Consider the following 12,171-nt stretch of genomic DNA (forward strand, 5'->3'; position numbering starts at 1 on the left):
AATGCACTCAGAGTCAGCATCTGATGTGGGAAGTGGGGGGGGAAAAATAATAATGGAAAAGCATTGCACCGTGCAGCATAAGCAGCTGCAATGAACCTTGGGCAGAGGGGGGGAGAGTTTATAAATTCCAAGTTCTCATGTTCCTCAGGACCTTGTGTAGGGTCAGAAGTATTTTATCAGAAGCGTAAGAGGGGAAGAGGGGACACATCTGGGGAAAGCTTTGGAGAGAATTATGTTTGAAACGTGAAGGCTTTGACTCCATTGGTCTTCCTCAGAGGAAAGAATCCAGTCGCTTTGAAGACAGTCGGCCTTCAGTTAGGAATATGCAGTGATGTTTTGCAGACCATTACAAATCTAAAGCCTGTATGACTGTATATGAATGTATAGCCATAAAGCTAAGGCGAGACTGTTAGAATGCATGCCTTTGATGGATATCGAGGTTCAGCCTTGTGACTGAGGTGGATTTTTGCAAAGCACAGCCATATGTTTAGGTTTGTTACGAGACATCATTTAGAGCTCCTTAACAAAGCAAATGTGCACAATCCAAGTTTTTTTGTGGCTTACTTACAGCATTTAAGCGTTTTATCCTTGACAGTAATGAGGTACCATTTCTTTTGCACAGAGGAGTGTGGTTGAGATGGGATTGAATTCATAGCTACTGAGAATGTAGTATAGCAGGGAGGAGCTCTCCCAGGGCTTACTGCACCATTCCTATGTATGTGATATCCCGGTGAAAATGGAGCTGCTAAGAGGAACCTGGCTCGGATCATATATAAAGTGTTTTTCACAAGCTGCCTGTGCGTGCAGCATCTCCAGAGCACTGAACATAAGTCTGTCATCACCATTCTCAGAGCACACATTGCTGTGAGACCATGAGCAAGCAGAGCGGGGGTAAGTGTGTACATTAGAGCTTAAGTACAGCCCAGAGCTCTTCTGAGAAGTAGTTTTCAGTCAATCTGACTTTTGGATCTAAACGCTTCTTTCAGAGATGTGGATCTGGTTGTATAGTAGATGTGCACTTATTGATAATAGCCATGATTTTCATGGTTACCTTTCACAAATCCTCTAGAAACAGGCTGCAAACTCCCGGTGACAGTCGTGTTTGAAAGCCACTCTAAAGGCTTTACTGCCTTTATAACAGGTCGCCTTCATCTCAGTCCCAAGGTCTCCTGGTGAACTTGAGAGCAACTCATGGGGCAACTGTGCATCTCACTTGAACCTTCTATAGCACTTCTGAAGTTATTAATCTCCAGGTAAGAGAGCTGCTGTGCTCAACTGTATGTTAATCTGTGTGCCTGCATCACTGTCCCTGACTCTTAGATTCCCTCCTGTTTTGAGGTGCACAGAATTGTTTTGGGGTAAGCAGAACCTTCGCACTCGATAGAGCTGGAAGAAAGACACTAAAATATCACAGTTTGAGAAACCAAATTCTCTCTCCAAGGTAGAACTTCATCTTTCCATGATTTAAATGCAAAAAATACTAAGAATCCTAACAAAACCTTTTATGTAACTTCAGTGTCACAGTGATCAGTTTCAGGGCTGACGTGACAGCAATTATAAACAACAGTTACGCAACTGCCTCGTCCATTGAATTGAAATTAACACAGAGAAAGAAAGAGCCAGGCAAGAAGGAATGTACCTGACTCATTTTCTGTGATCCATCCGATAAAGGCAGGATGCAATTACCCTGCTGTACCACTAAAGATTTAGTATGGACGTGAGCTAACCTGGAATTAATTTGCAGTTGTGAGGCAGATGTAGAAAACAATGGCAGAGTGGATCTCTTATCACAGAAATTCTGTGGCTGTTTTGTTTCTCCAGTATTTTTCCTGCTCATCCAGAGAACAAGAGATGGGGGACAGGAAACAGACTTGTCTCTTTGCTCATCTGTGCCTTTGAGAATGCGAGGATGCAGGGGAGCTCTGCTTTGTTGCTACCCCTGGGAGAGGAGATAGCTATTCCTACATGCACAGTCTGCTATGATGAGCCTTTGTGTTGGATTCCCTGCCAGGTTTGCCAGCAGTTGACATTGGACAAGTGGCTTCACCCCACATAGACCTGTTGTTGAGGAAGAAAGCTGATCTCAAAGCTCCCCATTTGAGATGTTGAGTTTCCAAATGCCACTTGTTTACACTTGTTTTTCCTGACCCAGTAATTCAGTGTCGTGTATTACCCTTGGTGTGCTGTTAGGTGACATCAAGAGCATGGTTTATGTTGCCATCTCATTGTCCTTGCTTGCCTTGCCTGCTTTCTTCCTTTGGTCTATTGCTGCAGACTGTAAAGGAGCAAGGAGGGAGTGGAAGCTCACACGGCCTTTGACATCTTTCAGGCCAGTAATAAAGCACTGGGAGGTTAAGTTTTATGTTTTGCATAGCCCTCCCCTCTGGAGACATGAAAAGAATTATAGGAGTTTGACCTATTGTGTGTCTAGGCAGCTGCAATGGGTGCTTTATTAAAGTCTATATCAATGACGCTAACACAAACCAGAACCTTTCTGTGTAGTTTTATGTAGCCCTTTAAGAAGTGATGGATGTTTTGCAGCAGGAGTGGAGGGAAATCGGTAGGTTAGGTCAAACTGCACAGTGTGATAACCAGAACAATTAATAGTGCTTACTGTGCAAGCTCCCCAGATATTATCCCATTTATAAGGCAGGACAGAATGCCTTTAAAGTATGGCTCTGATCAAAAGAGTGTCTGTAGGGCCCTCGGTACCATAAAGCTGTTGCATGGAAATCATTCTTCTCCATGTCTGTGATGTTTTAACTGTTTTTTTGGGTTATTTTGTTGTTTTGCTACTGGTTTTGCCCCTCTTTGCCTCAGTGCTATAGGAGCATTATAGCTTTGTAGGAATGTACCAGATTCCTTTATTACAAGGACTGGCAGCTGAACCATTAGCTGTAACAGTGGCAATGGTGTCTCTTCCCCATCATCTGCCATTTGTACCAATTCATTGAATGGAGCTGTAACTGGCCATGATCTGTTTTTGTCTGTGTTCCTAGTGATGATGCCAGAAATCCCCCAGCTTCAATTGCCATCTCAAAGTTGCTTTGCAGTTCCCATGTTCTGAAAAAGCCTTTCTTTTGTTTGCTGTCCAACACAGAGACTCTAAGCTGCGTGTTGGAAGACACAAAGAACCCAACAGTGTAGAATGCAGCTTGCCTGATATACTAGGGTATATATTCTTCTCCTTCAGCACCTTGGCTGTTTTGCTCCCTTTCTTAACTCAAGGCATTCAATTTTCCAGGTAGCTGCTAGGAGACCAAGCAGGTACTTGTATCTTCTTTCCTAAAGGCAGAGAAGGAGGAATCAAACAGCAGCAGGAAGATTTAAGTGGAAAAAGGCAAGTAATGTTGAACAACCATCTCTCCTATCGGCATATTAAAAGCCAGAGTCCAGGATATCCTTACCATCTCAATCTGTGCAGGTTATAAGGACTTAAGTCGGCACTCTCCCTTCTCATGTCGGGTGTCGAGTTCATCCTCTTTTCTCATTAAACCTAACTCTATTCTTAAACTCCTGAAGGGAATGTAAGGGGAAAGAAGAAATGGAATTAAGGTTTTGTAAAAGTGTCCTTTCTTCCCGACTTGGAAGACAAGGTATTTATTTTCAATGCATTAACATTTCTCACAAAGAAGCTGCAGTTCCCTGCAGGACTGTAGCTCAGCCTTTTGGCAGCCCTGGGAAGCCAGTACTCCCTTACTTGCATTCAAGTCATGTTTGGTTGCTTGGCTGTAGGTCAGTGGGGGTTTGCTGCAGCTTTGAAGGCTAGAAAACAATCTCATGTTTCTCCTTTTAAAAACTGAAAGGAGCTAAGCTGGAAAATGGGAGCTCACTGTAAAAGTGCATCAAGAAGGGCAGGTATTCGCAGCCCTCTAAGCCGTGTGCAGTTCCATTGCTGTAACCATGGAGCAAACAGTTTGCCCTCCCTATTCTATTTATTGAAAACAAGTATCATTAGACCAGGGGAGAGGTTGGAATTAATTAATTGCATTGTCCTTAACAAAACAATCTGCTTAATTGCCCCCTTGGTCCAGCAGCCTTGAGTGAGAAAAACATATTTTATATAGAAAGGTTGAACCTGTTGACTGCAGGCCACTGTGTAACTGCTGAGACCCTGCAGGAACGTAACTGGTGCTGCAAACATGCTTGCTAACAATTCAGTTTGCTTCTATGCCCTTCAGATCTTGGTTAAGCATTGTTTTGAACGTGGTTAAGGTGCCTGGGTGTTGCACTGGCTTCCTGCTCGGGGCTGAGTTTTGCCCTAGATCCATTAATGTTTTGGCAGTGTTGTCAAGACAGTTAGATGCTGAAGTCATCAGTAAGGCATATAACCCTAAATGGATAGGTTGGATCAGTGACCTACTTTAACATACAAGTCTTGCACAAGTCTGACCTTCTCCCCATGATCCACCCTGAGCAACACAACCCATCTCCGAGCATCTTCTGTGTCGTTTTGGGCACGTGCTGAGGTTCTCAGCAGCAGGGGTGGCCCCGTACCCCATGAACTGAGCAATACAGTCAAAGACTTACAGTCTTGGGAAGGCTGAAAGGTTCTGGGTGGCAGTCAGGACTGTTGACATGGTGTTTTGGTGGGATGACACGGGCAAATAGTCCAGACCGGAGCGTGTCTGTGTTTATATTTGTGCAGCTTATTGAGTGATAAAACAGGATGAATGTCCTGTAATGTGGGAAGGCAGTGACGAGGTTATACTTAACTGCACAGTCGATGCAGCGAGAACTAGTCTGGTCAGGTTTTCCACAGACAATTATCTATTTCTCCTCTTACTCTAGCATTTCTGTTAGGTCCTTTTTTGGCTCTTCTGTTTTGAATTCCCTGCTCCCCTAAGCTGATCATCCATCCTTCCTATCTCCTGCTGTCTAACGTCCGTTCGTGCCAGTGGTCCCAGCAGCTTTCAGACAAAGCATGTGCCTCCCTGTTTCCCTTACCTCTGAAAGCAGCGAGCTTCTTCCCCCTTTGCTGCACCCCAGGCAGCTCAGGACTGTTGGCTGCTCACTGAGCATATGCAGTTTCTTTGCTGTGCGCCCAGCTAATGAGTCTGTGTTTGACATAGCAGTAGGTCAGATACCAGCCCCGAGCTAAGCCTGCCTAGAGGTGCTTTCCCCATCTCCTGAATCAGGCTGAGATGTTCTCAGGTGTCTGTCCAGTTCAAAGCATGAAGGAACCACATCCCCCAGTGCTTTGGGCTCTTTGGAATCCACGCAGCATTTCTGTGGCTTAAGACCATTCCTTCATTGAACGTTCTCAGATCTTGGAGATGTTTTGTTTCTGCCTATCCCCCTTAAGAGGTCAAGTGCTTCTGCAGGGAGGTTAGCCTGTAGTTTTCCATGCACCCAGACTACCCCGTGCACGAGCGGATTTGTTCAGTGATAATACAGCTGAGCATGCAAAACCACAAGTAAATCAGACTGGCTTCTTTTTTTTTTCCCCTCCACTTTTAATAACAGTTTACTATTCTGTAAGTGCATGTAAAGCACATGCCCTATTCCCCCAGCCAAGGAGCCTGACAGCCTGTCAGCAAGAACTACCATAGGTCTGCAGTGCCTGATTTATCCAAGTAAAAGCACACGTGCCAGGACCTGGCAGCAGCTTGCTCGTTGTTCTCGTCTTTTTCTGTAATGACTTGGCAGCCCTCTCTCTTCTCCATCATCCAAACTTTTGCCTTTTATAGTCTTCGAATCACTTTTTTTTTTTTTTTTCATTTTATTTATTTCTTTTTTTTTCTTGTAAATGTATGTAGCCATTTCCCCTCCCTCTCTTTCAGCCATTTGCTCTCCTTATCTGAATTGACCGTGGGACATTGGCGTCGCAACAAGCAGCTCTTGTCTGAGTACACACAACCACCAACACGACTGCACGTGGACTCATGGTTTAGTGCACAGCAATGGGTGCACGCCATTAATAACAGCTTCTTACCTGCGCTCTGATATCCCCATGCTCCTACACTGTACATGCTGTGCACACAGAAGCTTTTATAAACCACCCTACGTAATGGTGTGGCCTCCAACATAGGTCCAAACTTGTTTATGCAAGAGGGTTCATTGATTTAATTGAGGCTCTTCCTCACTCAAGACCACATTCAGGTATGGACTCACATGCAGCCAGTTTCTCAGACACATGCATTCTTAGGCACAGACAGTCTCTCACACATAAGCTTATAGATTTATGATTTGTTGTGAGAGTGGAAAACAGCTGCTGCAGGCTAATCAAATACAGCAGAAGATTTAATGCAAAATATCGAAAAACACTGTCTGGTAGGAGGGTGAAATTCTTAAAAACATGCTGCTCTCGTGGCTCCAGGCCAGTGCAAGAAGGTTTGCACCTGGCCATGATAAACATCAGCAGCGGATTTGGAAGAGGTTTCTTCACCCTTACAGGGCTGCCAGACACATGGGGTAACATTCCCATTGGGTTTGGCCCTGTGGACGAGCTGTATAAGTCTGAGGTTGTGATTTTTCCAGGGTTTGCAACAGAGCTGCTGAGTGTGGAGCAGTGAGAAGGAAGCGTAGCCCAACTCAAGCAAAAGCTTTGCAGCACGTTGGTGGAGCAGGTTTTAGTTCAGACTATAAGCTCGTGGACAAATGGAAAGCCATTCAGGGCTGTCAATTCGGCACCTTTCACCAGTTTTGCAAAGGCTTGGAAATAATTCACTGCAAAGGGAAGAATCTCATCTCAGATTTCTGCTGACTGACGACACAGGCAATTTATGATGCCACAAGAAGCTCAGGCTGGGATTATTTCTATGTAGCTCCCTATGCTGCTGCTTGGCAGCTTAGCGACCATGCTGGAAGTGACTGAACTGGATTAATATCATGTGGATTTGAACTATAAAGTTTGGAGTTCTAAGGCTGGTCTTGGCTGACTAAAGACTAGAACTGTGGCACTTTCAACATCCTCATCCGCCTTCCCTGTTGTCAGTAGGTGGGACTTTCTCAGCACGGATCTTCCCATTCTCACTCAGCAGGTAGGATCTCACTCATCTGTTTCCTAAGGTGAGACCGCTGAGGGTCGGAGTGAAGTTTATCTGGCAGTTGGCAAAATAAATACACGAGGCTGGCCTGCAAAAATAGCACATGACCCATCTTCAAAGTGCCCTTCGTATGGAACCTTGGCTTGGCAGCCTCAGCTGGTCTGTGCTGCTGCTCATCTCTGGCTTCCTTGGGTGCCAGGCAGTGATAATCTGATATCTGAGCAGGGTGTATGGATGTCATAGCTAAAAAACAGATACGCTTTCTTCCTTCCTGTGCTTGGCCTGCAAGAGGAGACGAGGCTTCTGCCCCTGTAGTGATTTTGATAGGGAACCCAGGGATGGCTCCTCTGCAGTTGATAACTGGCATAAAGCACACACTAAACATACTCTCTAGAGATGCAAGAAGCATCTGTTCCCTCCAGATGTTTGGTTGTCTTATTGTTTGTGAGATCTGAGGGCAGGAACCCCTTCAGTTATGTGAGGCGCTCACTGTTCTCATGTCTGAGATGGGGGGTGAGCTGGCTCTGCGTGACGTCAGCAAGGAATAGAAGCAGAGGTTTCATGCTTTTTGGACAACACTTGAAAGGCCTTTGAGCTCTGGCTAATCTCCATTGTTCGTGTGTTTTCCGGCAGCAGAATGAGAGAGGAAGAATGGAAAGAGGCAAGAGAACAGAACTGAGAATTACAGCTGGAAGCCTTTCCCGTGGTCAGGAGAGCTTGGCAGAACCCATCGTGGCAAATGGAACTGGACGCTACAGAATGCAGGGTTAAGCTTGGCTCAGATCTTAGGCCCAGCAGAGCCTCCTTGGATCTGCAGGAGCTTTGTGGGTAGATGAATGTGCTTCAGCCAACATCACTGAAGCAGGCTCAAGTGCAGCTGTTGAATTCAGCTGTGCAGTGGAACAGGGGGTAGCAGTGCACACACAAAGCCTCAGAATGCCTTGCTCAAGGTTGCATGGCAGAGCTGGGTGTTGTACCTGAAACGCACTGAATTCCACATTAAACCTTTAATCCCCTCCTGTCACATCACATGGTATTCTAGGGCCAGTATAGGCCAGTTGCAGAGTGCATTCTTGGTCTGTCTGCATCACAATATCCTAGAGATGGGTCAATAGTTTAAGATATATGGTCAGATTGTTTTGGATGGAAACAAGGTGCAGTGATATATAAAACAGACACGACTTGAGGAACAGAGATAGTGTGGGGTTCAACCAGGTATAGCTTAGAGCAAGGTTGGAGTAGAAACCTGACACTGGCCAGTGCAATTCCATGTCCCTACATTGTACCATAACCACTTGTGCAGCCCTCAAACTTTCCCTCTCGATACGTGTTCTCTTTCCTATGCACCAGCAAAAAAAATCACTTGGTGAAAAGAGTCATTTTCAACTCAAGGTTTTAAATATTTTGTTCCTGACAGTGAGTCAATGATTTTTCCAGTCTCACCCCCACAATAAACAAGTGCAGGCTGAGTGTGGTCCAGAGGAAAATGTGAGTTGCACATGTCCTGGCCACGTGCTTCTCCGGTACCAATGATAACCATATGGTGGTTCTCAGACCCCAGATCGCCAAAGAGTAGAAGTGTTAGTAAGAATTAGTACAAGCTCCTGCAGAATGGATCTGCAATCTAGCCTTGTTTGTAACTGCTTACACATGCCCACTAAACACCCTTGCCACCTAGTACAGTTGTAGTACCACATGGGGTACCTTACTATTTTGCCATCTCACTCATTAGGATGTTCGCCCAACCATCACTAGCTAGAATGTCCATTGATTTTTTGTCATATCTGGGCTCTGCCATAGAAACAACCCTGTCCCAAAACCACTGCAAGAACAACAGCCCTCAGCAGGCCCTCAGCATGAACCATAGCACCTCCTTCTGGGTTTGGAACTTGGCTTTGGTTGGCTGCCCTCTGTTCCCTCACCTGCTCATCCCTTATACCCATTTACCATCCAGCCATTGCATGATACTGCTTGTATACCATGCTTGCAGGGTTCTTAGGTACCCATAAATTAACAATATTATCACCATTTTCTTGCAGTAAAGTAAAGCTGAAGCCCAGAGATCCTTAAAGATGTTATTCCCATCAAGTACCTTTAAGGATCTGGTCATAGGAGTCAAAGGGAAGGAAGGACTTATTTTAGATCACCCACCATTTGATGGTTTTCCTTTCTCTGAGCTCTCCCCAGTCTTTTCTCACACAATGTGAGAGATTTCCACACGCTTGCTTTTGTCTTTTAAACAGCTCATTTCTGTAAGCGCTGCACATCTCTCTTACCTGCATTTGTGATTATTTCAAAAGCAAACAGGAGGAGGTTCATGCACTTATATTTTTTCAGTGTAAATTCTCAGTTTATTAAAGCTAAGCTAAATACACAGCAAACATAAGCTCAGCTCAGGCACTGGTTCACGGGAACTTGGCAGAGTCCTGCCTGTATTTCAGAATCCTTGTCCTTTTTCTAGATGAAAGCCCTGCAGAAGGATTTGTTTTTCAGACAGAAGGCAAGCCAAGTTGGTGATTTCATCCCAAGGCAGGCTGTGTCAAGCTGGTCCTATTCAAACATGCAGGAAATCAACCTTGGAGCTCATTCAGAAATGAGGATGGAGAGTGGGGGTAGAGAGGGGGCTGTGAGGAGGACGAGATGTTGAGTTTTGAAACTGAGCTCCGAACAAGCAGGAGTGATACCTGCTGTCAGCGTAACGCTGCAGGGACCTTCTGAAGCATTAAGTGGCAAGACTTCAAGTAACATTTCTTCATTTCTAGCTCTTCCAAGAAGGAATCTCATCTTTGTCCTCATGCAGCCCTGCAAGGGCCACGCACGGCATTGTAAGAGGTCAGGTGGCTACCACAGACTACCCCAAAAGCCTCCATCACCGTACAGCAGCTCTGCTGCAGCTCATCACGTGGGAAATTAGTGACCCTGCTTGGATCTGTGTGCAAGTGTATGTAATTCTTCATCCCTAAACAAAACCTGCAGGCTTCCCAGCGAGGCAGGCAGTGTTGGCTGTCACTGTTAGTAAAAACTAAGACTTGCTCCTTTGCACTTCGCCTGTCTGCATAAGAACTTCAAGGACTCCAGTCCTTCCTTTCTAGCAATTGCTTTCATGGATCCAGAATTTAGTGGTTTAGGTGTTTGGTTTTTTTTTTTAATCAAATGCTTTCTGACGTGAATAATACCAACAAAGTGTTTGCAGCTTGGCCTGGAGGATGGGAAAAATGCAAACACCAAAAGCCAAGGCAGTTTCTTAATGTTGATGCTCATTAGGTACTTTTTAACATTAGTGGCTGGTTCTGGAATCTGCCCACGCAGGCTGGAGGCTGAGGAAATCTTATTTGAACACATCTGCTCCGAGAGATACTGTCAGACTTTGGGAGCATCTTGTGGTAATTAGGGGAATTCATTCCCTAATTTGGCCCAGCACAGTTTATTCCTGATTGTTTTATTCTGTTTGTGATTTCTTTTGAAATGTTACTATCTGCTTTGGTGGGTTTTTTTTTGGCAGGCGAAATGCACCCAGGTAATGTTATAACATCACACAGCACCTTCTTACCCAATGAATTGCAAAACTTGGCAGAGAAGCTTTTGCAGTCACAAGTCCAAAGTGCAGCTCTGAGTTCTAATCACTCACTGACTTCCCACTTACCTGTCCCTGATCTCCTCTCTCCTTCCTCCCCATCTCCCAGTCCATACATGTGCATCTGCTCTCCAGACAGAAACCCCCTTCAAGCCCTCAGGGTTAAAGCAGACCAGCTGTATGCCTTTGGCTGGCTGTGTTATGCTGCACTGAGCTCTCCCCCTGATCTCTGCTTTGAGTGATGTGCGCTTCAGTGGTGAAAGAAAGAGGTTTAACTGGATCAGCCAGGTGGTGTCCCAGGCCAGAAGTGGCCCAGACAGCATGTGATGAAGTGAGACTGACTCACTTGCCACCTTCTTCTGCAACCCACATTTCCTCACTTTGCTACCTCTTCATTTCCAATGGCTTTGCCACAGGCAGGTGGTACCCATCCTCAGACTCAACCCGTCCTTCAGCTCAAAGCTCAGTCCTCCACCAACATCCATCTCTCCCTTTGTAAAGTTCCCTTATAAAGCAGTTTAAAGGACAGCTTTAAAGCCCCATGCTTTCTCTCTGAAAAGGGGCCTTTAATACGGTTTAATTAAAAGGTCATCCTGCAGAGCTCGTTTTTGGTGTCAGCTTTGAAATCCTGTCCATTTTGTTTCCATTCTTATTCTTTTCGTGTGTTTAAATCTGTGCATTTCCAAATAAGGTCTCTGTTACTCACTCCTTGAACCTTAATGCTTTCTGTAGCACTGAACAGTGACAGAGTTATGTGAACCTCTCTGCCTCACTGGGCACATTTGTTCCCTCAGAAATCAACACAGCATCCATAGACACTGACATCTGAGACAGCCCTGGTGCTCTGCATAGCACTGAGTTTCTCTTTAGACTACATGGATTGCACAGGGTGCCTCAGAAGGAACCACAGACCAGGAAAGCAGGTTCTCAAGAAAGGTGAACCCCTAATTGTAAAACACAGGCTCTCATGTGCTGCTTTTTTTGCTGTCATCTCAACCAGGTTTGGTTCAGGACCAGGTGAAGTTTATTTCCCAGATCAGCCCGGTTGGTTAAATGTGGGCACCTGGTGCTGCTTAAATACTGAGCCTTACAGGAGAGCTGCCTGTGCTTTTCATTTGGTGAGTTTCTATACCTTCTTCTGGGGTACAGAGGGGTTTACGGCTGGAATTTGTCAAAGTTCTGAAGCAAAGCAGTGGGGATTAAACAGGGGTATGTTTTTGTAGGTGGATGCTGGAGATTTCAGCTGGATCTTCTCTACACCAGAGCCAGGAGATTGAGCTGCTGCTTTCAGGAACCTGTGGCAGGAAAACTGCTGTGAAAAGTGAGTAATACAGCATAATGTTATAGTATGAATGCTATTTGAACTGGGGTGAGGAGATAGGGCTGTGTTTTTATCCAGTTGCACTTTGGAGAGTAGATGCTTGAGGATTAAGGAATACTGCTGGACAATGAGGTAAGGGTGCATGTATTGCAGGTGGTGAAAATTGCTTTGATAACATAAATATTGCATATAAAAACACTGAGCTGGGACAAAGATTGGAGAAACCTGCAAAGCCAATGTGGGGTTTGGTGCCTTTTCACCCTCAACTGCTTGATTTCCATCTGTAG

General features: G+C 45.2%; 1 protein-coding gene across 1 annotated transcript in view; it reads left to right on the forward strand.

The window, feature by feature from the left end:
• Positions 1–12,171, forward strand: part of ZBTB44 (zinc finger and BTB domain containing 44) — a 43,860-nt gene that overhangs the window by 31,549 nt on the left and 140 nt on the right. The window contains exon 11 of the mRNA XM_085525775.1: positions 11,787–11,884. Within this exon, the coding sequence (XP_085381901.1) occupies positions 11,787–11,884 (98 nt within the window). The remainder of the gene's footprint in view (positions 1–11,786; positions 11,885–12,171) is intronic.

The sequence above is a fragment of the Coturnix japonica genome, chromosome 34, assembly GCF_054131305.1.
Source record: "Coturnix japonica strain WE chromosome 34, WE-NBRP24, whole genome shotgun sequence".
Lineage (NCBI taxonomy): Eukaryota > Metazoa > Chordata > Aves > Galliformes > Phasianidae > Coturnix > Coturnix japonica.